This window comes from Urocitellus parryii, chromosome 3 (genome assembly GCF_045843805.1).
Source record: "Urocitellus parryii isolate mUroPar1 chromosome 3, mUroPar1.hap1, whole genome shotgun sequence".
Taxonomy (NCBI): domain Eukaryota; kingdom Metazoa; phylum Chordata; class Mammalia; order Rodentia; family Sciuridae; genus Urocitellus; species Urocitellus parryii.
Genome location: NC_135533.1, coordinates 209,290,694 through 209,318,093, shown reverse-complemented (window position 1 = coordinate 209,318,093; position 27,400 = coordinate 209,290,694). Strand labels below are relative to the sequence as shown.

Here is a 27,400-nt window from a genome sequence, read left to right as displayed (position 1 = left end):
AAATATTTACAGCAATGGGGGAGGAGGAGGAGGAGGAGGAGGAGGAGAGGAACGGGTAAGAGGGCCCCCTAGGGAAAGATCCAAGCCCAGGACCCACTCCCCAGGGAGATCCAGACCCAAAATCTGCTCCCCAGATAGCTGAGCCCACAGGACTGGGAACTGCCCAAATATGGCCACCCCTGTGGGCTAGGGGCCCTGCGGGGAGTTGTGCTTCATCAGGAGTCACCCCAAGGGAGGGGGTCATTGGGTGCACTCTTGGAGGGCTGAGGGGGCAGGCTTGCTGGGAGGCAGGAACAAACAGCAAGGGGAAAGGAGCTTCAGAGAAAGTTCAACCTTTAAACCACCAGCGGCCACTGCCAGGCCCACATCCAGGGAGCAGGGAACCACCGTGCAGGAGGAGCCTGTCTGTCCTTCTGCCCCTCTGCTCCCTTCTGGTGCAGCCAGGGAAGAGCAGCTGGCGGGCTGGACCCAGTGGGGCTTCTGGCAACCTCAGAAGCTGCCCTCCACCCAAGGAAACCAACCTCACTCCCTCCAGGGGACAGGAGGGGTAGGGGGAAGGGAGGAGTCAGAAGTGGGCTGCACCCTGCTAATCTCCCTCCTCACTCCCTGGGGGACTCTGGGCTCCTCCTCACTGCACTTCCCCCAAATAGAGCTGGTGCGCGTGGCTGGTGGGAAACCCTGTCTGTAACCCTGGCACCTTGGGCCTCCACATCAGAGCCCACTGAGGGGACTGTGGGGCCCATGGCCGAGGGGTGCGTGGAGAGAGTGGCCCACCAGCCACTGCCTCCATCAATCTCCCTCTCCCACCAGAGCCCTGCCCAGGTTCCTTCCCTGGCCTGGGCCACCAGCCCCTCGTCCATGAGGTCCCCTCAGAGACTAGTGACCAGCTGCATCTGCCCATCCCCATCAGGCCCTGGCCCCTCGAGGCCTGGGGCTGCCAGGTAGCCCTCGTGGCTAGGCCTCCGCACCTGGTAGTAGCCCTGCAGGGGGTTCCGGGCCACCAGGGCCGGTGGGCGTGAGGTGTAGTAGATTTCGGGGGGGCCAGGAGGTGCGGGTGGGGGTGGGGGCAGGGCCTCACTGGGCCCCTCGGGGCTGCTGTCCGGGTAGGAGGGCGAGTCCCGCAGGTTGGCCCCGCTGGCATAGAGGGAGTCCCGGCCCGGAGGGGAAGAGAGGGGCCGGCTGGTGGCGCCATCCTCCGCTGTGCAGCTCTCTGACTCATCCAGGTCACTCTGGTACAGCACCGACTGGGCCCGGGGCAGCAGCAGTGGCTCCTCAAGGGCCTTATAGAGAAGTTCGATCTCTGCCCGGTCAGCACCCCCGGGCCCACCGGCCTCCTCCTCGCCACCACCCCCTGGTACAGGTGGCACAGGGGGCTCAGGTGGCGGAGGGCCCTTGGCCCCGCTGCTGCTGCCTCGCAGGTTGTTGTGCACCAGCTCCGAGATGATCATCTTCTCAAAGGCGGCAGCATCGGCCAGGTTCCGGCCTCGGGGTGGCTCTGGGCCCCCGTCCCCTGGAGGGAAATCCCCACTTCGCAAGGAGTAACTGTTGTTGAAATTGCCATTAAGGGGCAGGGTGTCCATGCCGCAGGCTTCCCGGCCTCCCAGGGGGTGCTCTGCAGGGCAGAAGGGGCAGGTCAGGAGGACGAGGGGCCTGGTTGCCTCGGCAGGGAGAAGGGTGCAGTCACTGGAGAAGGGGAAGCTTGGTTGGACTGGGTCTTCCCTGGCTCGCCCCTGTCCCCTGGGGACTTCGGTTTCACACTGCCTCTCTTCCTCACCTGCCACAGGGACAACAGCCCGGCAGTAAGTTGGGGGGCCCCTCCCAACTGGAGGTTCAGAATCTCTGCAGTATGTGGAGGCCTGGTTAACTGTGCTCAGAACCTGATCACCTTTATTCCCCACCGGAAGGCCCAAACCATGACCACGTCCACTCGGTGGCCACGCCACAGACTGTGCTGGGCAGGGGTGCATTGTGAGTTCTCCTCGTCCCTAAGGGAGACCACCTGAGAAGGCCACTAATTGTTCCTCTGCCCACTTTGGAAAAGTTACCATAAAGAGTCATACTTACTAGGTTCCCGGTAGCTCCCTGCAGGTGCCAACCAGGAGAGAAGGAGGAGGTGAGAGTGAGTTAGAATGCAGAGTCTAAGCCCAAGTCCAGGGGCCTCAACTGGACCCCCCTGGACCAAACCCCAGGCGGCCTCCCCGCTGGGCTGTTGCCTCCCCCAGCGCTCGGCCTCAGAGCACCCTCACCTGGGGAGTTGAAGACAGGGGGCGATGAGGGATTGAAGCCCACTGACTCGGCGATGAGGGTGTTGTAGGGGCTGGTGCCCCCACGTGGCTGCAGCACAGGGTTGGTCAGTAGGTGGTTCCCCATGGTACCTGCCCAAGGGTTCAGAGGTCACAAGGCAGCCCCAAGACATTGGGGCCAAGAGCCTTTAAGGGACAGGAGCCAGGACAGAAGGCTGCTTTCTCACCTCGGTTGAGGGTGGGGGTGCTGTTGATGTCGCCTGCCATGAAGGAGGACTCCGTCTGTTTTCTCACGGTGTCATTCCACATCCTCCGAATTCGGCTCTGGGAACATAGCCCAGACATGAGGGGGTCCTAGGGCCACCCACCCTCCAGCATCACTCTGAGACTGCTTTCCAGATGAACGCCATCGAAGACCCAGGTCGGGCACTCCCCTGCCCTTTGGGTTCTAAGTTCCAATACTCAGTCCCAGGGAGTCCTGCTTGGTGACCTGCCCTGCCCTGCCCCAGTACCTGGGTCCCTGTGTAGTAGCGGGTGTTGCTTCGCATGGCTGAGGTCTTAAGGGAGCCGTGAGTACCCCCTGGTGGGGAACGGATGCAGCAGTAGGAGTGACGCAGGCACTTGCTGTACTCCTTGTGCACCTGCGGGATGAGGGGACTGTCAGCTGTCAGGAGATGCCAACCTCCTTTGTCATCCAGACACCACAGGGTGGCTGGAGAACAGGCTGCCCTGGGAGTCCAGAGACTGAGCTCCCAGAGGGTATGTTCCCTGTTTCAGTGCCTGGCAGGCCACAGAAAACTTGCTGTCATCTGTCCCCCAAAAGCCAACCGTTCGCACTTTCTCTCACTCTCTTCTCACTTGGGCCTATCTTCTTTTCTCCACCTCCACTAACCATTTCTCATTCATTCATTCACAAACTCAGCAGCTCTTTAATGAGCATCTGCTATGTGCCAGGCAGAGTTTTGGCCCCTGGAAAAGTAAAGCACACAGTGGGAACAAATCCCTACCTCTCAGTGCTTATATCTTAGCAGACAGAGATAGAATGTGGATAAAAATATAAACACCAGTTGTTCCTTGGTATCTTTGGAGGATTGGTTCCAGGACCTTCCTTAGATACCAAAATCAGCAGATACTTAAATCCCTTATATAAAATGGCATAGTATTTGCATAACCTACGCACATCCTCCCATACACACACACACACACACACACGTATGCATACATATATGTACATACATTGAACCCAGGGCCTCAGGCCGCTTAGGCGAGCCCTCTACTGCTGAACTACATCCCCAAGCCCTCTCACATATATTTAAGTCATCCCTAGATTACTTATAACACTGGGATACAATGTGAGTGCTACGTAAATAGCCATTTTAGTGTATTGTTTAGGGCATAACAACAAAAAGCTTGTACATGTTGAGCAGTTTCTTTTTCTCGAGTATTTTCATGGGCGGCTGGTTACATCTGCAGATGCAGAACCCGGGGACACAGAGGGGCACCTGAATGCCATGCTGCGTGTCAGACAGAGATAGGCGCCATGGAGAGAACTGCAGCTGGGAAGGGGGTTGGGCAGTGCTGGCGCGTGTGTATTAGTGTGCGTGGAAATAGACCGCGGAGGCCTCATTACGAATCAGATGTCTTGGCCAAAAAATAAGTAGCAGACCCTCAGATACCTGGGGAAGGACATCGGGCCAAGGGAGGAAGAGGGCCACGTCCGGAGGAGGGTCCTATCTAGGTGACCAGGAAAGTAGAAGTGAGTGAGGGCAGAAGGGAAGGGAGCCAACAGGGGTGGTCCAACGTATGGGCCTGGGGTCCCTGTGAGGACCTTGCCATGCAAGGACTCCAGGATGATTGTCTGGGCGAGCCATCCGACAGGCTTCTGTGCGTGTGTGTGTTTTAGTGGGTGGGGTGGAACCCAGGGCCTCGTGCATGCTGGGCCAGGGCTCTAGCACTGAGCCCCGCCCCCAGCCCACGGGATGGCTTTGAGCGGAGCAGAGAGAGGGTCAACTTCCCTTGCACAGGGATTCTAGGGTCTTGCTTCCACTATCCCAACGACCTTGCTGTCCCCCGCCGCAGCCCAACAACCACCTGACCATGTCCCCTCACTGCCTTCAGGATGCAGCCTAAGCACCTCGGCTCAGTGCCTCGACTTTGGCCTGAGTGTGCCGCCTGCAAGCCCATCTCCAAACTTCCTCGCTGCTCTTCTCTCCTCCATATATGTTTTTTAAGATCCAGATTTTAACACATTTATTTAAAAACGGACCTTTCTATCACCACAGAATTCACAGCTCTTTCTAGAACTACTGAAGAGGGAACATTCCGTCTGGAAGGTGCCCAGTCGTCTCCCACCGTGGGCCCCACACTAGTGGGAGCGAGCCCGCCAGCTGTCTGTCCTGCCTTCTCGCTCCTAAGCTGTTGCACCTGTGATACACACTGGAGGCTCAAAGAGGTGCCTGAGTTCCCTTCGCCCTTGCCTGCCTCACCTGAGACTGGAAAAGTCTGAGGATCTCCACCCCAGGGCCCCGATCTCACCTTTTTCTGTAAGGCGCAGTGAAAGACGAAGATGAAGACCCCCTGGAAGGCGTTGAAGGTAGTAAAGAGATAGGCCATGACCACTGACTCTTTGTTGATGAAGAGGAGGCCAAAAGCCCAGGTAAGACCCAACAGGAAGAGCAGCGCAATGGCCCCCAGGGCCCAGGATCTGGGGATGCGGGGGTACAGACAGGTCAAAGTACCCTCCAGGAGAGACAGCTGTAGCCCAGGCCTCCCCCAGAGCCCTGATGCCCCCATGTGGTGTGAGGGGCTTTGGGGTGGGCTGGGCACTATTTGCAAAGATCCAGCTTGGAGCTGAATAGACAGACCTCCATGCTCCTAACCCAGCCGGGCCTGGTGGGGAAGCACTGATCCAAGTCAGAGTGTGCAGACCTCAGTCACTCCCTGGATGGTTGAATCATTTTGGTAATTTTTCCAAACCACTTAAACTACATTTTATAGCCCATTTTTCTTTTCTTTTTTTCCCCAGTACTGGGGATGGAACCCAGGACCTTGGGCATGCCAGGCAAGCACTTTACCACTGAGCTACACCCTCTCTCTATTTTTCTTTCAATTGCCTTCAATTGGACTCATGTTCTGAACCTGGCCTCACCCTTGGCAGTTACGGCCCCGATGGCAAGGGCTGGAAGGGCTATCACTGTGATTTCTCATTAAGCAGGCACAAAGTGAACCCATCCGTCTTGATATTTAAAATCACATTTCAGAAAACCCTGGGAGAGGTTAGGCCCATGGTGGGGGCCCCAGGGCAGGGGTGTGAGGAGAAGAGACTCACTTAATGTTGTCCAGGCGACTGGAGTCGGGCTTGAGCACAGATGAGCTTCGAATCATCTTGTGCAGGGTCACCATGAGGAACACCAGGTTCACCTGGGGGCAGTGCAAGGGGAAGGGGCTGGTGAGGGTTCCCCCTACTGAGCTGAGGCCTTCAAGCCTTACCTTCAACCCCTCTTCTTCAGGGCCTCCTGCTGGAGAACCCCAAAGTCATTGCTGTACTGCAGTTAGCTGACTGCCTAGGCGCTGAGAGGACAGGACACAGCCTGCCATACACCAGGGGCTTAGGTCACAATTGCCAGTCTGCCTTGTGCTCTTGGCTGGCTGCTCTTTTTTTTTTTTGTGGCACTGGGGATTGAACCCAGGGCCTTGTGCAGGATAAGGCAAGCACTCTACCCGTGGAGCTATGTCCCCAGCCCCTGGCTGCTCAATTCTGACATGGCTTTCAAACTAGCACCTCTCAGGGCAGGGGTCAAGGCTAGCCTGGACGAAGGAAGGAGCCCCAGTGCTGGCAGTGCTACTGTCCAACTTACCACAATGACAAAGGAGACGGGTCCGATGAAGCTCCAGATGAAATAATTGTCCACTCGCAGCCAGCAGCTGTGAAGGAAATAAGACCAGAGTGGAGAGAATTCAAGAGGCACTTCCCCCCCCCCCCCCGACCCTGGGAGGCCAGACTCTGCTGGCTGCAGCCTCTAGCACCAGGACAGAGGCCACTGGCCCAAGAGACCTAGCCCAGAGGTGCTGCTGAGCAGAGAGCCAGGTGGGGGAAACCCAGGGAATGACAGTGGGACACTCACGCCTTCTCGGTGCCATAGCTGCGGTAGTCGATGGCCGCGGCGATGCCCACCACCAGGGCTGGGAAGCAGTAGCCCCCCAGGTAGTAGTACTTGGTGCGGGAATACTCGCTCTCAAACACCTCCACCAGCAGCAGGTAGAGGTGCACGCCCTCCAGGCACAGCCAGGAGAAGGCGGCCAGGAAGAAGTAGTGCAGCAGGCCGGCGAAGATGGGGCAGGCGATCTGCGGGGAGGACCACAGGTGAGGGCGTGCCAGAGGTGCCCCCCCGCGCCCCGGCCCGGGCCCAGCCCACCTCATACTGAGTCTTGTCTATCCCGACCAGGAAGAGCAGCTCGGCCAGGAACAGGTTGATGCACAGGTTCTTGTGGATGGTGTTGCGGTCCGTCTGCAGGCCCCGCAGGAAGCAGAAGGTGGAGATGCAGATGGCCAGGCAGACCAGGGAGATCACGATGCCCACCCAAGTGATGACCGACAGCAGCAGCTCATTGATGCGGCCCTGGTACTGGGGGACAGGAGCAGGGGGCATGCTCAGGGCTTCTGGCTTTGCACACACCACGGGGCATGCTCAGGGCTCAGCCAGGCGCCAGCTGTGGGCAAGGTCCCGGCAAGGTTGTGGGTCAAAGGGACTTGCAGTGCCGTCCACCCAGCCACCTTGCGAGCCCCACCCCTCTGCAGGCGGCGCGCTCACTTCATGCTCTGGAAGGCTTGTGGAGAGATGACAAAGGTGACACCAACTTGCTTCTCCAGAGTGTCTTGGGAGAAGGTGGGACCATGACCAGAGAGAACCAGATGCTTGGCCTCACGCCCCAGGCAGGACTGGCGGCCCCCCACACCTACGAGGCTGGCCTTCCCAGCACCGCCCATGCTGCGCGCTCTAGGATGCCATGCAAAGCCGGGCCAGCCCCAGGCAGAGCGCCGGCCAGCTTACGATCTCTCGGTGAGCCATGAGCACAGCGAAGTTGGTGAGGTGGCTGCAGGCACACGTGGTGTGGGTCTTGTTGGACTCCACCAGGCGGCAGCCCTGGGTCGACCAGTAGCCCAGCATGGACCGCTCCGAGTAGTTCCAGAAGGAGCAGTTAGCGTTGAAGTGGTTCTTGGCCTGTGGTGTGGTGGGGGTCAGACCAGGAGTCCTGTTCCAGCCCCCAGCCCGGCCACTGGACAGGGACCAGGAAGAAGTGCCTGGGACATGGGGCCCCGGATGATGGTCAGACCTTGGAGGAGAAATGGTCCAAGCTGCTAAGATCGGGGTCTGAGGGTGGTTCAAGGGGGGCTACAGCTTGTTCCTGGGGGGGGGGGGCGGTGAGCACGGTAGGAGGGACGTGCAGTCCAGGGAGGGAGGGCATGCCCCGCTCACCTCCAGGTGGGCAACGGTGAAGATGACAGGGTCCATGAGGAAGACGCGGCTAGACTCCTTGTTGATGGAGGCCGCGATGACCTGGGAGTTCACCACCAGGGAGGCGCCCCCGGGGCCACCTGTGCCTACTTCGCCCGCCAGCTTCACCGTGGCATTCTCCGTGGACAGGAAGAGGCCCAGGTTGTTGTAGAGGATGAAGACAACTTTGACCACCCCTGGGGAGCACAGGCACAGTGGGATGGGATAGTGGGATGGGATGGCAGGCCTCGGCTGGCACCCCGACTGGCTCCACAGCCCTCGGCCATGCTGGCCACGGGAGCGCTGAGGCAGGCCACGGCACAGGCAGGCGGGTTCAGGGAGCCCTCTCCACGAGACCACTGATCGGCTCTAGGCAGTCTGGCAGCAGCATGGTGGCCAGGACACAGGGCCAGTTGTCTGGCCCACTCCTACTCCCCGTGTGACCTGGGGCGAGCCCCTATCCTCTCTGAGTCTTAGTCCCCAATGGCACAGTCCTCTCTGAGATCTGAGGGCCAGGTGGGCTGCTGCCCAGGAGGCAGCCCTGCAGACCCAGGGCTCCACAGGGCTTTAAGGGCCCACAGATCCCTGAGGTTCTACGCCAGTTTGAGCACGTAAGGCCTAACGGAGGTTCCAGACCTACGCCCTTCACAGACTGACAGAGCTAACGCAGGGCTGGAGGGCCGAGTGGTACGCGCGGTCCCCCCACCTGAACCCCGTCAGGGACACTGACCATTGCGGCTGTTCTGCTTGATGGTGTTGGCTGACAGCTGGATGGAGTTCTCGCTGGGGTACTCCTGGGGGAACACCAGCTCCTGTACTTGGCCTTCTGTGTTCAGGACAGTGACCTCCAGGACTGAGGGGATGGGGGTGGCAGGGAGCACACCGTTAAGCTCTGTACTCAGACAGGCTCAGGCTGTCGCATGAGACCCAAGGTCGAGGGCCAGGGAGACCAGCCTCTTCCCATGGCTCTGGGCTGGGCAGGCCCCAGGGTGCAAGGTTCACAGGTGTGGTGGGGACGGAGTCAGACTGGGAGTCCTGTTCCAGTTCCCACGCCCGGCCACGGGACAGGGACCAGGAAGGTAGAAGTGGCTGGGATGTGGGGCCTGGATGATGGTCAGATGATGTCACCCTTGGGGTGACAGCAACACTCACCCACATTCTGCTTGGCAGCCAGGAAGCGGGCAGGCTCCCTGACGTTGTCCGCGAGCAGGAAGGCGCCCTCCTCCAGGACGTCCAGGAGCATGGTGGCCGTGTGGACCTGCTCCGTGGCGTTCATATCCTTCCAGGACTCGAGTGCCTCTGGCCGGAGCAAGTTGTCCACCGTCTCCACCACAGCCTGCATGGGCGAGGACAGCACTGAGTCACCTCCTCTCCGCATCCATGCCCTTTCCCTTTGGCTTGAGCCTCTGGTCCTCACGGTGTGAGCCCACGTGTCTCACCTTGATATAGTCCTTGCAGGTTCTTTCTCTCTTGTGCATCTAGGAGAGATGGAGGCGGGTCAGGCCAGCCCCAGGCACCGCTGCCCTGACCCCACCCTCTTCCACTGGGGCCCAGGCAGCCCACTTTTCTGTTCCTACCACGAACCTGGGACCAGGTCTTCAGTAAGAGACATTCCTCAGGGACCCACAACCCCCAGGACCACTCAGGGCAGCCCAGGAATGACACCCAGGGCCCCTGGGGTCCTTCCTCTCTGACAAGGTGCTGAGGGGCTGCTGCCCCACTTGGATGTACCAGCTCTGCCACTTCGGGAGCCCCTGGGGACATGGTCCTTCAGCCCTGCCAGGGGCCCCACCTTGTTATAGTTCTTGCCCGCTGACTCGCGCTCGATGGGCCGCAGGGCCTGCAGCTGGGCATCCAGGATGTCGAGCAGCTGCTCCATCAGCTTCACAGAGGAGGAGACGTCCCCGGCATAGATGGAGCCCCGGGTGTGGCGGGCCAGCTCGCTGGCTATGTTGGCTGCATTTTCTCCACTCTTAATCTGCGTGAGGTGGGGAGGAAGAGGGACCCCAGGTCTGTCAGGAGCTGTCCACGCCCCCACATCTCCTCTCCACACGCCCCACCCCTCCCCTCCCTCCCTCTGGTCCTCCTCCCAGCCAGCCCCTCCCTGCCCATCTCTAGTCCAGGAGGGAAGCCCTCAGCCCTGCCTTCCAGGGCTGCCGTCCCCTGTCTCCCCAGTGGCTCCCTCTACCCCTGCTGGGCCCTGGATTCAACTGTCCAGGGCCCAGGAACCGAGTAAATGTGCCTGCCTTTGAGGGGCAGCGGTTGCTGGTACCTTCTGGGCCACCTGGTTGACCCAGGGGGAGGTGCAGTTGCTGAGGTCAGGGCCCCGGGGGTTCCAGAGCCCCAGGGCTGGCAGACACTGGAAGGAGGCGATTCCTGTAGGGACAGAAGGACAGGACGGACAGGGGAGCCAAAGGGAAGGGGATGGGGAGAGGAGGAGACAGTGGGGCGTGGGTAGGTGAGGAGAAGGTGAGGGGCAAGGACACAGGCGTGAGGCAGGCCAGACGGCGACGCGCCCCCCCTCTCCCGTAGCGCCTCTTCTGCCTTTGCCTACCAGAGCTAGAACCTCCAGCAAAGCCTACTCTGGCTCCATGAAGCCTCTCCCCCACTTAGTCCCAAGAGCATGTGTCCTTGCCGCATTGGGCACTTCAGATGTTCATCTGCTTGTCCTGCCACTGGCCACTCCACCTCAGCCTGAGGCCAGGAGCCGCAGGCCTGCAGGTGACGCCAGGGCACCTGACTGAGCTGCTGCTGTGCCCGCAGGGTGGGGGGACTGGGCCCTGTCCTCAGAGCCCCACTCCAGAGGGAAGACAGGCAAGTGCGTCTGTGCTAAGCTGCAAGTCCCCTTCCTCCCTGGCCAGCCTTAGCAGGTGGCCGCAGCCCCAACACTCACCTCGAGTCCCCTTGGGGCAAGGCCTCTCCACCAGCATGCCCTGCTGGGTAGCCGGCCACTGGACCCGCCGTACCTCTCGGGGTTCGCAGAAGAGCTCAGGGGACACGTGCAGATTGGGTGCTGGGGGTCGCCGGGTACTGGGGGCGGGGGCTGTGGCTGGAGGCAGGTCTGGTCCCAGCTGGTTAATGGCGCCCACTGGGTGTGTGGTGAGGGGAGCCCGGCGGAGCGGGGTGGTGGCCGCGGGTGAGGCCGTGCTGGTGAGGGGCGTGGGCCGAGCTGCGGTGGTGGTGCTGAGGGGCGGGGAAGTGGCTGGGCCTGGAAGGCAGAGGGGTGCAAGACAGGGTCAGCCCAGACTCAGGTCCCAGGCCCATCGTCCCCAGCCATCCCAGCACCTTCCTCACTTGATAAGGTGGGAGGTCTTGCCCACCTGGTCTGGGAGCCCACCTCCCCTGGCCTCTGTGCTCACAGAGGTCCCCTATGTTCATGGGACTGTGTCAAGCATCAAAAGGCACCAAACATGCACGCGTGTGCTCTGGGTCTGAGGAAGCTCCAGTCAGAAGGGAGCGCAGGAGGAAGGGCAGCAGGGGCTGAACACAGCCTCCGTTCTAGCCGGCTCTGGTCTGTTACCTGGTGACACCCCTTTCCCTCTGGGGGCCTGAGTCCCCGCCCTTTTGCAAAAGATATTGGATTAGGTAAGGCTCCCTGGAGCCCCAGGGTTGCTCAGGGCTGGAGCAGGACAGCTGGGGGGTGAAATGAACCTGCAGATGGACCTTGGCCCTGCTGACCATCAGCAGCTCCACTCCGTCCCGCTTTACAGATACTGGGGACCCAAGGGCTCCAGGCAAAATGTGCCCAAGCTCCCTGGCGTAGGCAGTGCAGTTCAGTGGTTAGGAGCCCAGACTCCTGGGTTCGAACCCTCAGGTCAGCAAGTCCCCTAACCTCCCAGTGCCTCAGTTTCCTTGTCTGTAAAATGGGGGCAACAATCCCTGTGTTCTCTACCATGAGCATCACATAAGTTAACAACTGTGAAGTGCTTTCTTTGTTTTATCTCCATGGTTCACGTTTGAGCCCACCTCCAGATCCCCAAGACCTCGGGCGGCCCCCATACCCTGGGACCAAAGCTTTTGGCCTAGGAGTGAGCCATCCTCACCAGCACTGGGGTCCGGTGGCCCAAATTCCAGGCTGTAGCGCACCACAAAATAGTTGTTCCAGACGTAGAGCTGGTTGTCCCGAGGGTTGTAGTCGACAGAGGAGACGAACTGGTAGGGGTTGGGGAAGGCGAGGCTGACGGGCTCCTCGCGGTTGGCGTTGGTGTTGAAGGCGTAGTCCACGCGGTTGCCGGCCGCCTCGCTGTCGTCGTCCACATACACGGAGCGCAGCACGTAGAGCACGCCGCACACCATGAAGGCGTTGGACGCCGAGCGCTTGTCGTAGCCCGTCTCCCACGTGCCCTCGAAGCGCAGCGTGTAGGGGTTGAGCTGGCTCACCACCATCCGCCCGTTGTTGCCCTCGGTGGCGTAGATGACCCACAGCCCGTTCTCGTCCACAGCCAGGTCGATGTCCGTCTTGCCGCCCCAGCGGTAGGGCGAGGTGTCGTGGTAGTTGGCGGTGTTGATGACCGTCTCCCCGCTCTTGATGCGCGTCCGCAGGTCGTACTTGACGATGTTGCGCGTGCGCTCCTTGTTGTAGAAGACAGCGCCGTCGTAGACCACGAAGCCCGTGCCGTCCACTCGGTTGGGCAGCCGGTAGGTGGTGGTGTGGCGCGCGGCCACATAGTCCTCCCACGAGGCGTACTCGGTCAGTGTGTCCGTGCGGTAGGGAATCCAGGGCATGACATAGATGCGGTCACCAGCCTGCAGAGGGTCCTTGCACCATGCGCCTGATTGGTGCTCCGACTCGTGTGTAGAGGTGGGCTCCAGCACCTTCTGCAGCGTCCCTGGGCACACGAAGACTGGGTCGGGCAGGTGGGGGCGAGATGGAGGAGCAGAGGCGAGAGGGGGGAGAGAGGAGAGAGAGGCAAGTTGGTCACAGGGCTGGGGGGGCAGGCTGTCCCCTCCTGCTGCTGCAGTCATGGTTGCTTGGTAGGGCTGGTGATGGGAAGGGGATTTCTGGGCTGGGACCCCCGCCCTGCCCAGCTGCCCCTGTCCCTGGAGCTGTCACCCTGGAGGCCATCAAGAGCAGGGTTAGTGCAGGGAGGCAGTGCCCTCTTCCCTTCCTGGCTGCTAGAGACCCCACAGGCTGGGGATGAGGGGGTTGGCAAGACCCCTCCCAGAGCTGGTTCTGGTGTGATTGAAGGGGAGGGGGATTCTCCCTATGGCAGTGGCTCATGGCCTTGCGGTTCCAGGGGTCAGCCCCTGGCCATTGTCCCTCCTCCCTGCCCCCATGGAAGAGCTGGGCTCCGGGGTCCCATCCTTCACCAACCACACCAGGACAGACTACTTGGTTTTACACCTTCTTCCTCCTGCAAAAGCTGCAAGGTAGATGGGTGTTTCCATAACCACTGTGGGCGTCAGGAGCATCCCCACTCCAGGGTTGGGGAGGCATGGGGCGCCAACTGTCCTGGAGCTCCTGATGCATCTTGTGCTCCCCACCCACCCAGTACCCCAGAAGTTGGTAGCCAAGGCAGTCCCGGCTAGGCTAGGGAGGAGTCCAGCCCCTCCCTCAGGGTACCCAGCCCTGCCCCCAGCCGGCAGGGTCTCTCTTGGGATTGGGCTCAGCAGCAGACACTGACACTGGTGCACAGGGTGTGGGGGTGGGTGGGGACATGGAGAGTGACGGGACTCCCGGGAGAGTTGGGGAGGGGAGGGGAGAGGAGAGCTGCGCGGAGGGAAGAGAGACAAGGGGGGCTCCATGAAGTCCTGGCTCCGAGGGAGGCGCGCGGAGACCACCTGGGAAGAAAGGGTTAGCGCTGGCGGAGGAGAGAGGGGTGAGCAGAGAATTCACTCCAAGGCCCAGGCCCGACTGAGGGTCCCTTCGGGGGGCAGTCCCAGGTCCAGCTTGGAGGGGGCAAGGGAGGGAACCAGGTGCTAGGATAAAGACCCAGCCCACCCCCACCAGCCCCACCGCCTCCCCTTCCCGGACCCCGATTTACCTGCGACCATCCCCGGCTCGGGAGGAGGGACCAAGGCAGCGCTGATGTCAGAAAGGTGGGGGGCCCCGCCCCACCCCCCCATTCCCTGAAAAGAGGAAAACCTCAACTGCATCTCGTTGGCCACCGCTGGCCTGCCCGCCCTGCCCCTCGCATCCCAGCACCACCTGCTGCTAGCCTATCCCTTACTGATCCATCGGGTCAGTGAGGCCAAGCCCCTCCTCCTCCTCCTCCCAGAGTCCAGCGGGGCCAGATGGCCCTCTGTCCAGGAAGGCTGGCGCCCGCCTCTCCCCTGCTAGCAGAACAGGCTGATGGGGCTCAGGGTTGGGATGGGGTCTGCAGTGAATTCTCTGCTCCTGCTTGGCCTGTCACCAAAGCAGCTGGCCCCAAGGGGGACAGGGAGGGCTAGGACTTGGCAACATCCTGTGGGACAACCCCAGTGACCAGAGGGGCTGGGGCTGGAGCTGTTCCTTGGTGTCCACCTCCACCTTTGCTCTTCAGCAAGGGTGGGGCGTGTGCAGCCCTCCCTTCACAGCATGGGGACAGCTTGGCTCTGGAGTCCCCAGGCACAGAGCTGCCAGGAGCACATCCCCTCTGTGGAGGAGTGGAGCCTGGGGCCCAGAGCCGGCTGAAGCCAGACCAACCCTGGCCTGGGTCCTGGGGCCCAGCCACCTCCCTATTCCTGAGGTCCTGGCAGGTGGACCTGCACCCTTTGTCCAGCACACCTGGCCTTCACCCTCTTCCTCTGTGCCCCAGGGTCTCCCTCTGCCCGACTGGGACCCCTGCCAGCCCTCCTGCCAGGTGTGTGGCAACCGGGCCCACGTATTTGTGTGTGTGAAGGGGATGCTGGGAGGTCTCAGAGCCTGAGCGGTCAGAGGGGGTCAGGGGAGGAAAAACACAGTTAGAGGTCATCCCCGGGGAAGGGGGAGAGACGAGGAAGGGTCTGCCTGGGGCCTTGGACAGCAAGGACCCCTCCCAGCACCAAGCTCCCAACACCTGCTCTCCCCTCCCCGTCCCAGCCCACCCCCGCAAGAGGAGAGATCCAGTGCTGCGGTTTCCAAGCCAAGGGCCTGCAAGAAGAGTGGCCGGTGCAGTGGGCGGAGCCTCCAGGAGAGAGCGGGAGGGGGAGGGCAGGGGGGAGCCCGGCAGCAGCCCAGGCCTGAGATGGGGGAGGCGTGGGATGGGGAGGGGAGCAGCTCAGAGGGACCCCCACCTCCCTCACAGGGGATGCTCCACAGACCACCGTAATTTCAAGGCCAAAAGGGTCCTAAAAAGCCCTCTCATCCCTGCCTCTGCCGTCCACCTTAGAACTTCAGTTTCTAGAAACTTCCTGGGGAGGAAATGATCATCTCCAATATGCCACCCTGGAAACCCTGAAGCCATAGCACCCCCCCAAAAGAGAGCCCCGTCCACCCAGAGCTCTCTGCAAGAAATTACGGTGCCTGTGGAAGTCCCCGGTGCACGACTGTGCCCCCACCCGCCCCTCCCTGGTCCTCTGACCACAACAGCCCAGAAGAAACCCTGACTGCAGCTTCGCAAGTGTGAGAGAGACAGAACACCCACCCGCACGCCCTCCCCAGGAGGCCCGCCCCCGCCCCTCCCCGTGTTGGCAGGCTGCCCCCTCCCGGGGCTGGGGACTGCGGACAGTGGACAGCCCTCCCTGGGACAGGACCCCAGCTGGCCAGGGCGGGGGTGGGGCGGGACGGGAGGACTGGTGCTCCGTGCTCCACAACAGCTCTGGGCCTCGAGACGCCAACCAGAAGATCTTAAGCCACAGGAGCCCAAGAAAGAGGAGGAAAACAAAGTGTCCCCTCCAGCCCACCTCCCTGAACCAGGAACACATTGCAGAAGGTGCCAGGGGGAGGGGGAGAGAAGGAAAGAGAGACAGGAGAGGGAGAGTTCACCCGGTGCCCAGTGGGGGGCTGGGGAAGGGAGCCCTCCCCCCCACCCTGGATGCTTACACACTTCTCCTGAGGGAGGCAAAAGAAGTGAGAGAGGCCAGGTCCCCGCAAAGGCCAGGGACCAGGAAGGAGGGACAGGAGAGACAGAGAGAGGGAGGCAGAGAGGATCCTGCCAGAGCTCAGAGAGGAGCTGCCGCGGGTATCTGGAGGGTGGAGATGGCCAGGGCTGGCCCCACCGGGAGGACCCCCTGGGGAGGGGGTAGCAACTGGACCGAGTGGGGGTGGGGAGAAGAAAGGGCCGGGAGGGGCGGGTCACATGAGTATGGTACGGGTGGAACAAAGTGTGAGTTAGGGGTTAGCATTGGCAACAGTGCGTTTACCTTTCTGCTCCACTTCTACTTTAAGCATCGGAAGAGAGAGAGAAAACAAATTGAAAAAAAAATGTGCAAGAAAAAAGAGAAAAAAAAAGAGATTAAATTGCTTTTGTTTCTTTTCTGGCCACACGCCCCCTTTTCCTGTCCTTCCTCGCTCCTGCTTCCCCAACCCCTTCAGTAGCACCAGTTCAGCCCCCGCCCCCCAGTCCCTTCCTCTGGGGTAGAGTGGGGCCAGAGGGTGCTGGGGAGACAGTCAGAGAGGACGGGAGGACACAGGGAGGGGAGAGACAGAGAGACACAGGGCAGGGTGTAGGCAGGCCGGAGGAGAGAGCCCTAGTGCAGGCACCCAGTGCAGGCGGCAGGGGGGAGTCCCAGCTGGGGGGTGGGCTCTGGTTGGGGGGCACTGGGGAGTGGAGGAGCCAGGAGGCTCCCCTCCCACCCCACCTGCTGCCCTCCTGCTAGAACCAGGGGCCCGGTAGGGTAAGGGGTTCAGTGTTTCCTGGGGCCTGGGCACCCCCTCCCAGCCAAGAGAACAGGCTGAACTCCTTCCCCTTAGTACAGGCCTCACCCAAGTCCAGCTGCCTTCCCGCAACCCTCACAGCTCAGAAACAAACACGGAGAGAGGGCGGCCGAGCCAGACACAGAAGGACAGAGAGGCAGACAGGCAGATGCCTCCAGGCCTCTGAGGCCGGGTGGGCAAGACAGAGGCAGAGAATGGGGGTGAAGGACACAGACTGGGCAGGACATGGGGGGCAGACACGCTCCCACACTCCCCTGGGGGCAAGCCCCAGGCTCAGCTTCTCTGCCCAGCCCACCCAGGGCCCGGGAGCCCAGAACTCCGCGCCTGCCCGCTGCCCTCGGTGGGCGGGCGGCACCTGGGGGAGGAAGGGGCACGGTTAGACTGTGCTCAGCTGCAAAGCAAAACAAGCGTTAGTCCAGTGGCCTGGGTCCTCACACATCCAGCGTCCCCTCCCCGTGGAAGCCCCTACCACCCAGCCCTGACCCACCCTCACCAGCACTGGAGTCACCCAGCCTCTGACGCCCAGGGCCGCCAGGCGCCCAGGCTGCTCCCCGCCAGGCTCGGCGTCCCTGGCCCCCTCTGAAGGCCTGAGCAGGGGCGGAGTTGGACTCCCTTCCCAGCGCCTCACCCAGAGCCTGGCACTCAGGACGTGCTCAGGGAAGGATTGGGGACAAGTTCCCAGCCCCCCTGGCTTCTCACTTAGCCTTGGTGCCCCTAAACTCCAGCCCCCTTCTTCTGGGGCCGGCAGCTAGCTCAGCTCAGCCCACCAGCTCTGCTTGCCCAGAGCGCGCGTGGCCAGCCCTGCCCGGGACACCCAGGGGGTCCCATCAGCTGCCCCTGCCCTGTGCCTTGTCACTGGATCCCGGTCTCTGGGGGTGGTGTCCCAGGACCACACTCACGGGCACTGAGCTCCAGGACATCTCTAAGCCCCCTTTTCACCAGGCCCTGGAGCGGTCTCCCTTTTTCTCGGTACCTGAGTGGCCTCTTCTTGCTTTGGACTCTGCCTGGACCCGGGAGCTCTCCCTGCCCTGTATCTCGCCTGCTCCGGGAGGAGCTCACCGTCTGTTGCTATTCCTATTGGTATTGCCATAGCAATAAGAGTGACTGGTACGAGGTCATGAGCAGTCGCAACAAAACTATGCCTCGGTGTCCAGCACGCATCAGGTTCTAGGAAGTATGCGGTGGGGGGCCTCACAGGCAGTCCTTCACGAACCCTGTCTACAGATGAGGAAGCTGAGGCTCAGTGACGGGAAACCCCAGGGTCCAGGCCACACAACTGTCAGCAGTAGCCCTGGGACACACAGAGGCTGCCCTCCCACATTCTCTCTACTCCTCAAAGCACTGGGGAAGCTGCTGACCCCCTCTCCCACAGTCACAGGTGAATGAGGAGGCTCAGCTGGCGGGGGAGCGTCGTACCATTACTGAGCACATCTGGAGCCAGGCACAGGGCTGGGCGCTGGGGGGTGAAGATGAAGCCTCTGCCTTCGGGGAGCTTACACTCGGCACTCAAAACTCTGCTCCTGGGAGCGGACCGTGCGGCCGGCCTGGGGCCAGGAGCTTCTCACATGATCTCCCGGACTCACGCCTCCTTCTGTAGAGGCCCAGAGAAATTAAGTCATTTGCTCCAGGTTTCAGAGCCAGAAAAGTCTAGAGCCCAGCTGAGCCTCGAGCCCACCTGACACCCCCCTGTTCTACGCTGGCTGCCTCCCCCTTCCCACCCTGCTGCCCCAGCCTCGGGGGTGGGCGGTGTCCCCAGTGCTGTGGGGAGGCTTCAGGGAGCAGATGGACATCCCCCTCAGACGTGGCTGAAGGCCTCTGGCGCTGAAAGGAAAGGGCGAGAACTAAAAGAAGAAAGTTACGGAAGCACATAAGTGATCCAGTTTTCCCTCAGCGGCGTGTGTCACCTGCGAGGAGAAATCAAAGGTTTGGGGGTAGGAAGGCCAGGGTGGGAGGGGAGAGGAGGGAGAGTCACAGGGTCTCCTGCTCCCCTGCCCTCCCTCACTCAGACACCCTGGTGGCCCTGCCTCCTCCCCCCTCTGCCTGGAGACCCTATCTCCAGGTTGGCTCTGTGAAGCCAGGTGAGGAGGAAGAGAGGAAGGGGTGATGGGGAGGAGGGAGGGAAGAGAGAGGGCAGGAAAGGAGGGTTATGTTTAGGGTGGGGTGCTGAGGAGGAGAGACCCTGTCTTTGTCTGCTCCCCTTATCCAGGTGCAAGACAGCCAGGCTCCTGGCTTCCCAGATCCCTTCCTCAGGCTTTCCGAGGGCAGCTCTCAATCCAACATGGCAGCACTTCCTTTGCAGACAGGAAATGCTATCATTGTAATGGGCAAACCAACCAGGAGATAGGAATCTGTCAAAGTGGTCTCCCACCCTTCACACCAGCTCTGTCACTAGGTCTCAGAGGGTAATCTGTCTCTAGGGGTAGAGTCCAGCTTCCATGACTGGGGAGGGGCAGGACTTGGGGCATGTGGGGGAACGTGAGAAAGGACAGGAAGTTGAAAGAGGAAGGGAGGTGAGTGAGAGGGAAGAGCAGGTGTATAAGGGAGGTCGGAAAAGGAAGCGATGTGAAGAGGGAGGCAAGAAATTAAAGGAGTGACAGAGTGTGCCAGGAAGGCACAGGAGGGCTTCAACAGGCGAGGGACAAGGAAGCAGTGGGGTGAGGGGGCAGGGTAACGGTTGAAAAAGGAGCGGTCTGTGGGGCAGGGGGGAGCAGGCACAGTGTGGATGAGCGTGTCGAGGAGAGGTGCGCATGTGTGGGAAGGGAGGGGCAGGCTGGCTGTCACCCTGTGCCTGACCCTCCCAGATGTGCACACGTGTGCCGGAGAGGGCACCTCCTTGCTGCTGCTCCGTGGGGAAGGGCCCGCGTTCGTTCGCATGAGGAACAAGATGACTCACTGTAGGGCACACAGTCGTACTGCACCTCCAGGTACTTGTAGGTCCCAGGACAGGGGTCAGGAAAGGCGTCGGAACCAGCGACCACCACACACTGGGTGCGGTTGTTGCACCTGCGGAGGAGAGAGGAGGAGCTAGAGAGGAGCAGCCAGACCTGGGGGGGGGGTCCGGTCGGGAGAGGAAGGGACACCTTCACATCAGGAAGGTGCAGGGGAATGAGACCAGGCCTGGAGGTCCCCCCGGGCGCTGCCTGCCCCCAGCACACCCGCTGCGCCTCCTCTCAGCCTCAGCATCATGCTCAGGGCTGGGGTGGAGGAGTCACCCCAGAGCCACCCTTCAGCACTCTCGTCCTGGCTCTGGCTCTGTTCCGTCCTTGGAGTTTTTCTCTAGATTAACTGTTAAAGTCCCTGCGCCGTTCACGGAAGGGAAACACACGTGAAGCGGGTCTGCAAGCACGCTCGCTGTCAAAGGGCCCCGGTGTGTGGCTGTGTAGCCGAGCACACCTCATGAACACGTCCCACCCTCGGGCAGTGCTCCTGGGACGATCTGAGCCAGGACAGCCAGGAGAGATGCTCAGCCCCCGCCCTGCAGGCTTCTCAGGGAACCCTGTTCAACAGCAACAGGAGATGTTTCTCACTGTCGTCTGTACCCTTTCCTAAGAGAGAAAGTCCCCATTCCGTAGAGAAGGCCAGGTCTAGGCTGGGCAGGAAGGGATGGAGAGGCTTCATGATAATGTGGAGCAGATGGAGCCCTGCTTCTCCCTGTAGTCCCGTCCCTAACCAGTCACTGGGAAGAGCTAAGTGTCTTGGTGGGAGGCTGGGCAGGAACAGGGAATGGGAGGGTCCAATCACACTGGCCTCAAAAGTAGTGAGTTTCCATGTCACCCAGCAATCCCCTGCTAGGTGTGCACCCCAGAGGGCCTAAAGCAGGTGTTCAAGCAAATCCTAGAGACACGCTCACAGCTGCACTACCCACATCCACCAAAAGAGGGAGACAACTCAACGTCCACCAAGGGACCAAGGCATGAAAAGTGGCCCATCCAGGCAACGGAATATTATTCAGCCATTCAAAGGAAGGAAATGCCGATCCCTGCTGTGACAAGGAGGAAATTTGACAGCGATACTGAGTGAAAGAAGCCAGACACCAGGACCACACAGTCTGTGACCTGTTTACATGGACCGTCCAGAACAAGGCCAATCCACGGGGAGAGGAAGCCGCTCCGCTGTCAGGAGCGGAGGGTAAGCGGTAAGGTGCCGGTGATAGAACGTCCCTTTTGGGGTGATGGAATGTTCTGGAACTAAGTAGAGAAAGGGCTAAGAGTCTTATGATAAATACAAACACTGCGAATGTACTAAATGTCATTGAATATGTTCACTCAAAATGGTTGATTTTGATCAGCTAAAAATAAAGAGAGCTGGGGGTGTAGTTCCGTGTCGGAGCGCCTGCCTGGCATATGCGATGCCCTGGGTTCAATTCCCACCCCCCAAATAAACTAAGCAAATAAATGCATAAAATAGTTAGTTAATCTCACGCTGCCTTAGTTAAAAGGATAAAAAACAAAGTGCTCCTGGCACTTCCAGCTAAGATTCCCTACCCCAGCCCCTCCAGAACCGGAGGGACCTGTGACCAAGGAGAGGCTGGGCAGGGATGCGTACAGAGCTGGGCTCCGGGCGCAGAGGCACGGGACGGGGGAAGCAGGTGCGCAGGGTCATCCCCACAAGGAACCGTTGAGGTCAGCTGTGCTGGGTGCCTCTCAGAGCTGGCAGCTCCACCCATCCCCCTGACTAATCCAAGGAGTTTGTGGATTCTGACGGCAGAGCAGCCGGCCGGGGGCTGAGAAAAGATGCAGAGATGGCGCCACATCCCCTACACGTGGCTCAGGAGGCCCACCACGCTCCCTGGGCCCCAGGGACCCCAGGGGCTGTGACCAAGGCAGGCACTGTGCCAGGAGCGGAGACGGCGGAGGCCACCAGACCCGAAGCTGGTGCTGCGTGGATGAGGTCAGTGGGGAGAACTGGAGGGCGGGGGCGAGGACCCCCAGGAGGAGCAAAGGCCGCGTCAGGACACGGGAAGGGAGGAGGGGCAGGACTGAGGGTCAGAGTGGTGGCAAGGATGGAGGCAGCTCCAGCCAGCCCATCTGCCCTAGTCCCCTGACTGCACCTGTCACCTCCTGACACTCCTGGAGGCTCTCCATGACCCTTCCCCAGTGAGCTGGCCCGGCCCGCCCTCCCTCTCCTCCTAGACTACAGGGCCTGTGAGCAGGTGTGTGTGACCCCGATTCTCTCAGGCATCTGGCAAACATTTAGTGAGTGCCTGCTGTATACCTGGCCATGGGCTCAGCGGCGATGGACAAAACTCTCCTGTCCCCAGGGGAGAGCCAGTGAAGGCAGCAGAAACGCCACACAGAGGGATCATATCAGAGGAAGCCAGGATGGCGGGCAGCGCCGGGGGGCCAGGGCCGGGCGAGAGGCTGCGGGCACTGCAGGTGAGGGGCTCCGCAAGCCTCGCTGAGGCCGTTAGGTAAGGAAGCCACAGTAAGGGACAGTGAGGGCTGTTTGGGTGTCAGGGAACAGCATTCCAGGCAGAGGGCACAGCAAGTGCAAAGCCCAGAGAGACCCCGGGCCGGAAGCTGCCTGGTGCTGGTGGGGAGCAAGGCGGCATGGCCGTAGCCAGGGACGGTGGCCAGTGGGGAGCAGCGAGGGGCAGCAGGGGAGGTGGGGCTCCGGGGGCTGGGCAGGGAAGGGTGGGGTCTGACTGATCTCGGGGGCTGCCGGCCGGGCCCTGACCAGCAGCCAGAGGGTGGTGAGGAGAGCGGGCGCTCCCGGGGCGCTGGGGAGAGGGGGCCTGGGAGTCGCAAGAAAAGCTCCTGGCCCTCGGTGGCCTGGCGTGGGTCCCGGTGGCTTGTGCAGTCTTGCTCACATGGTGCCCCCGCCTGGGACACCCCAAGTCATACAAACGCACACTCAAAGAAACCCTGCCAGCCACACACACACACACACACACACACACACACACACACGTCCCACATGGTCCCTCATGGTCACACGGATTCAGCTCAGACACACGTCCACCTGCCGACAGGCGCCATCCGGCAGGCTCAGCACAGACGCGCTGAAGCACGTGAGCCCAGACACAGGGCACGGTCACACACACCTGCTCACAGGCCCTGTCACCCCCAGACGCACACTCACACTCACACAAGCACGCAGACACACGTCAAGGTGACAGACACAGAGGCTCGGAGACACAGGGCCGCACCCTGCCGCCGTCACCCTGGCACACACTCCCGACGCGGGCCTCAGGTGTCCACCCCGGGGAGCCTGCCTGCCCTGGGGTCTGCCCTGTGGCTCTCACCCTCCGCATGGACGTCCCAGCCTGTCCTGCCCTGGCACTTCCTGTGCCAGCTCCCACCTGCCTGGCCACTGGAGCTCCTGGAGACGGCGGGCGGGTGTGGGGGGCCTGAGCCGGTGTTTGTGGGCGTAGGTCCGAGGCGGGGGGACAGGCCAGCGCGGGGAGCCAGGGCAGGTCTCACTGGCTGTCTGCGGAGGGCCAGCACCTAGCAGGTGCTCAGGAGACAGGTGTGAGTGCGTGCGAGAGGCCACGGCGGTGCCCAGCGGGTGGTGGTGGGGACGCGGGACGCTCACCTCTGCGACATGATCTTGAAGGCGTCCGGCAGGTAGCACTGCACGTTCTCCATCTGGAAAGGGTCGGCATCGCAGATCTTGTCGTCGGTGCGCCCGTAGTTGGCGTTCTCCACCATGATGACGTCGCTGCCCGGGCACCGCAGCTCGATGGGGTAGCCTTCGCACGCCAGCTCCCGGCGCATCAGCCCGAATGGGAGCCCGGCCCGGCTCAGGCCTGTGGGGAGGGCAGGGCTGCGTCACACTGGGGCCTGTGGTCCCCGTCTCTGGGAGGCACCACCTCCAGTTCTGCTGGGTCCTGGAGCTGGCGCTAGGAAGGTGCTCCTCGCGTGCCGGCCCCTGGGGGAGAACCTGGCCCCGAGGCTGTGGCCGTGCCCTCCAGGTTCCTGGAGCCTCCCCTGATGGACAGGAAGCACCAGTTGTCCTGGGGGCCGAGGGCCGGGGGCCAGGGGCGAGTTTTGCTGTTATAGGCTGATTTGTGTCCCCCACCTCCCATATTCACACGCCAAAGTCCCAATCCCCAGGACCTCAGAAGGCGACAGATCATGACTGTCTTCACAGTGGTGATCGAGTTAAAATGAGGCCACTGGGGTGGGCCCGGGCCCAGCCGATACTACTGGGGTCCTTATAAAAAAGGAGAGTCTGGGCACAGAGACCCAAGGCAGGCCATGTGAGGACCCAGGAGAGGGCAGCCATCGTAAGCCAGGCCAGGGGCCTCGGGAGGAACCAGCCCTGCCCACCCCTTCATCCTGGCCTCCTGGCCTCCAGAGCTACGCGCGGGCCTTTCTGCTGCTGACCACGCGGATGTGGTGCCATGTTCCAGCAGCCCTAGCAGATGAGCCCACTGCAATGCCACTCAGGCTGGGGGTCGGGTGGCACGGTGTCGGCTGGCCACGTCTACATGACGGAGCCCCAATAAAGACCCAGCACCAAGCTCCACCATGCTGCCCTGGTCGGCAGGACACTGTGCACACTGTCACGCACTGTGACGGGGAATCAGTGCTGTCCACGGTCCCCTGGGAGGGGCACTGCAAGCTCCATGCGTGGAACTTTCCTGGCCTCTTCTAGGCTGGTCTGACTGTCTGCAGTGTGGGCTTCCGGTGAGTTCCGGAGAGTTCTGTGAGCCCTTCTAGTGAACTACCAGACCTGAGTGTGGTACGGGGGTCCCCAGACTTGCAGCTGGTGTCAGACGTGGTCTCGGGAAGAGCAGGGGACCAGGCCTGTGCTCAGGTTTCTGGAAGAACCACAGAGACTGGCTTTGCCGCCTCCCAACCAGGAACGCTGTGGCCCGGGAGTCCCACCCTGGGCGGGTCTCAAAATTTGAGAGCAGGAGCCTTTGGGGCACCATGCCCACCAGGTCCTTCTGAGGCATGCTGAAGTTTGGACAGCCACTGCTGGTCCTCCACGGGCCCGTCTTCCTGGGAACCCTCTAGGTCACCGTGATGAGGAGGGAACAGGAGCACACCTTGGGCAGGTGGGGTGGCATCCTGCTGGGTCTGGGATCAAGAGCTTGGACTCAGGATCCAAACAGCCTGTCTTGAAATCCTAGCTCAGCGGCTGCCTGCTGCCTGGCCGGTGGCCCCGAGCCACCCAAGTCTCTGGGCCTCTGCCCGCCCCCACCAGGAGCAATGGAAACAATTCCCCTCCCCAGGACCTTCTCGAGGGACCAGGGTGCTGTGTGTGCCAGCAGGGTGTGGAGGGGGAGGGGAAGGGTTCAGACTGTGCGGGCCAGAGGCCCCGGCACGGCCAGCCTGGGACAGCCACCTTCCTGGACACTGGTCCCGGCCAGGGCTGAGAGGGTGCGGAGGGGAAGTGAATGCACGGGGTGACCCAGATGCTGATGGGGACGTCGCCTGTGGGTGCAGCGAGGGGCTTCTCAAAGTCTGTGCATCGGGCAGTGGAGCCAGGAGCGCCCCCTGCAGAGAGGCAGCGGGGCCTCCAAGGGGTGGCGAGGGCTGGGCCCTGGGGTTTTTTGGGGTGAGTTAAGTCCCGTTGGGAGAAAGCTCTACATGTGCCCCTCGAGCACCATCTGCTTCCTCGTCTAATTTTAGCTCCCTGGGAGGGAGGCCGGGGGTGGAGGGCTGGCTCAGATGGGTCTGGGGGTGGAGGCGGCCCCTCCTGGCCCAGCTGGAACTGCCGGGCAGAACCCAGATGGGCAGAGGACGCCGGTGCCGGGGAGCTGGCACTGCTCGCTGACCAGCCCAGGGTCAAGGCCCTGGGCACAACTGGACCCTGTCCCTTCCACCTCTGTGGCTTTCTAAAGGACAGGGCCACTAGGCAGAGGGACCAGGGGACAGATTCCAGCCAGTGCCCTTTAGACAGGGCTGGTGGGCAAGCAGGGGCACAAGGCAAGGCCAGACACCCATTTCCTGGGCCTCCCTCCGGGCCTTGCCCCTTGCTCCTGCCGGGGCCACAGCGGGGACAGTAATTGAGTGATGGCGAGGGTGGGCGGGCAGGCGCGGGGCACTAATTGTGGCATGTGCAGGATCCCGGGCCGGCACAGGGCCGAGCTGGGTAATTAGTTGTTTTTAAATAAACGTCAGCGGGCACGCTTTAATTAAGCCTTCCTCCCAGCGAGAGTCTCGGCGATGTAATCAGAGGGGGGGAGGGGGAGGGGGAGAGGCGAGCAGCCACCCCTGGGCAGGGTGTCCTGATCCCAGGGGGCTCTCCTTAGACGGCCCCTGTTGCCCTGGCTGGGCTGACCGACTGGGCATGCTGGCGGGATCTGGGGACCCCCCAGAGGAGCGGGGGATGGTATGAAGTCACCCGTCTTCACTGGCCGGGCTGGGGGGCCTGGGCACAGGGTGGGGCTGGGGGTCTTTTCCAGGTGGCCAGAAGAGGTTTCCCAATGCCATCTGCCCTCCTGGCTGGGGAGAGACACCACCCCTTCCTGGCTCCAGCAGCACCTACCTTGGGTGGCCGAGGTGACCAGGACGGCGGTGACACAGAGACTCCAGAGCACAGCAGCCAGGCGGGCCATGGCGGCGTTCAGGGGTACGTCCTGGGCTCTCAGTGGCCTGAGTGAAGGACCTCGCCCCGCATCACCAGGTGGGCACCACAGCCTGGCCCACCAGCCTAGGGGAGGACAGGGGGAGTGAGACAGGGACAGGGGTGTCCCCCAGAGGAAGTGGGTATCGGGGCCACTCCCCTTCTCTCCTGCCGTCGGCCGAGGGCTTCCCTCCCACAGCCCAGAGGGGCCATGTCCAGCTCCTGCCTGGACCTTCTGTATCCGGCAGAAGCTGCCCCCGGCTGGAAGGCTGCCCAGTCCCTGCCTCCAGCCCCCACCGGGTCAGATGGACTTCCCCTGTGGAAGCTTCTTGGTGGCTCATGGGTTCGTCACAGGTGCTAAACGCTTCCTACCTCTGGGAACGCAGAGCCCCTCTGCATTCCCAGACCCTCCCGGCCCATGTCTGCCAGGAGGCACCTCACCCACGAGGAGGGAGCCATGGGCATCCTCCGGGTGGGGGCCCCGCAGCCTCCTGGCCTTGGCAGGGATCCAGGCCCCTCCCCGGCCCCCAGCTTCCTGTCTCTCCTGCTCTGGTAGCTAATTAGAATCCAGCTGGCTGGCGCCACAGATCAGGGACCAGGGACACCCGAGTCCCCTCTTTCCTTCTGGGGGACCCTCGGGGTAAGCTGGAGACAGGCAGGCGGGCGGGAGGCGGGTGCTGCTCCCTGAGGGACCGGGGAGGGGTGAGTGTGGTGTGGCGGCTCCCACCCCAGGCAGGCTGGGTTCTGACCCATTTCTTGCTCCCCGGGACCACTCCGTGGTCTCACCTCTCCCGCTGCTCCGTCCCCAGTGGACGCTCTCCAGACGCGCACCCAGATCCCCCCTCAGCTCCCTGCTCTAGCGACAGCCTGGTTCTCCAGGGGCAGCCCCCACTCAGTGCCATCGGTCTTGCCAAGAACTTGCTAGAAACCCGAATTCTCTGGAAAGGGCCCTCCAGAGTGGGAACCCTGGCTCCGTCCTCGAGAGTCCCCCTTAGCCCAGCCTGTCCCTTGGGGTCTCAGTGCTGACATATCCCAAATCTCTCACTTCCGTCCAGGATCTAGCCGTGGTTTTTACCCCATATTCGAGGCCCCTGCCACGGCCCTGTTGGCTCCAGTCCCCATTTCTCTCTGAGCAGGCCCTGCCCCAGGGCCTTTGCTCTTTCTTGTCCACGCGCAACTTTTGCCAAGCTACCCCATGGCCCTGCTTCAGGTCTTAGTCAAACGTAACTGTCCAGTGGTGTATGAACTCCCCCCGGGGCAGGGATCCTGGATTGTTTTCTTCATGACCGCATCCCCATATTTTAGAAGAGACCCGGCGCACAGCGATGGATTACTTGTCGAATGAATCCCAAACCTCGGCTCCTCAC

The 27,400-nt window shown here is 61.7% G+C and overlaps 1 protein-coding gene across 2 annotated transcripts; it reads right to left on the bottom strand.

Moving 5' to 3' along the window:
* Positions 1-869: 869 nt before the first annotated feature.
* On the bottom strand, positions 870-26,076 carry Adgrl1 (adhesion G protein-coupled receptor L1). Of its 2 annotated transcripts, XM_026399634.2 has the most exons (23): positions 25,956-26,076; positions 23,049-23,262; positions 19,408-19,517; positions 16,001-16,015; positions 11,782-12,582; positions 10,632-10,946; positions 10,011-10,114; positions 9,531-9,716; positions 9,178-9,216; positions 8,891-9,074; positions 8,469-8,591; positions 7,721-7,935; positions 7,295-7,465; positions 6,659-6,868; positions 6,368-6,588; positions 6,101-6,167; positions 5,572-5,663; positions 4,779-4,947; positions 2,756-2,884; positions 2,471-2,567; positions 2,247-2,375; positions 2,065-2,082; positions 870-1,612 (listed from the first exon to the last, which is right to left on the bottom strand). In XM_026399634.2, the coding sequence occupies exons 1-23, from the start codon at positions 26,023-26,025 to the stop codon at positions 870-872; spliced, it is 4,422 nt and encodes a 1,473-aa protein (XP_026255419.1). In that variant the 5' UTR covers positions 26,026-26,076. The 2 variants fall into 2 exon arrangements, with proteins under 2 accessions (XP_026255419.1, XP_026255420.1); XM_026399635.2 differs by lacking the exon at positions 16,001-16,015.
* Between the last annotated feature and the right edge of the window lie 1,324 nt (positions 26,077-27,400).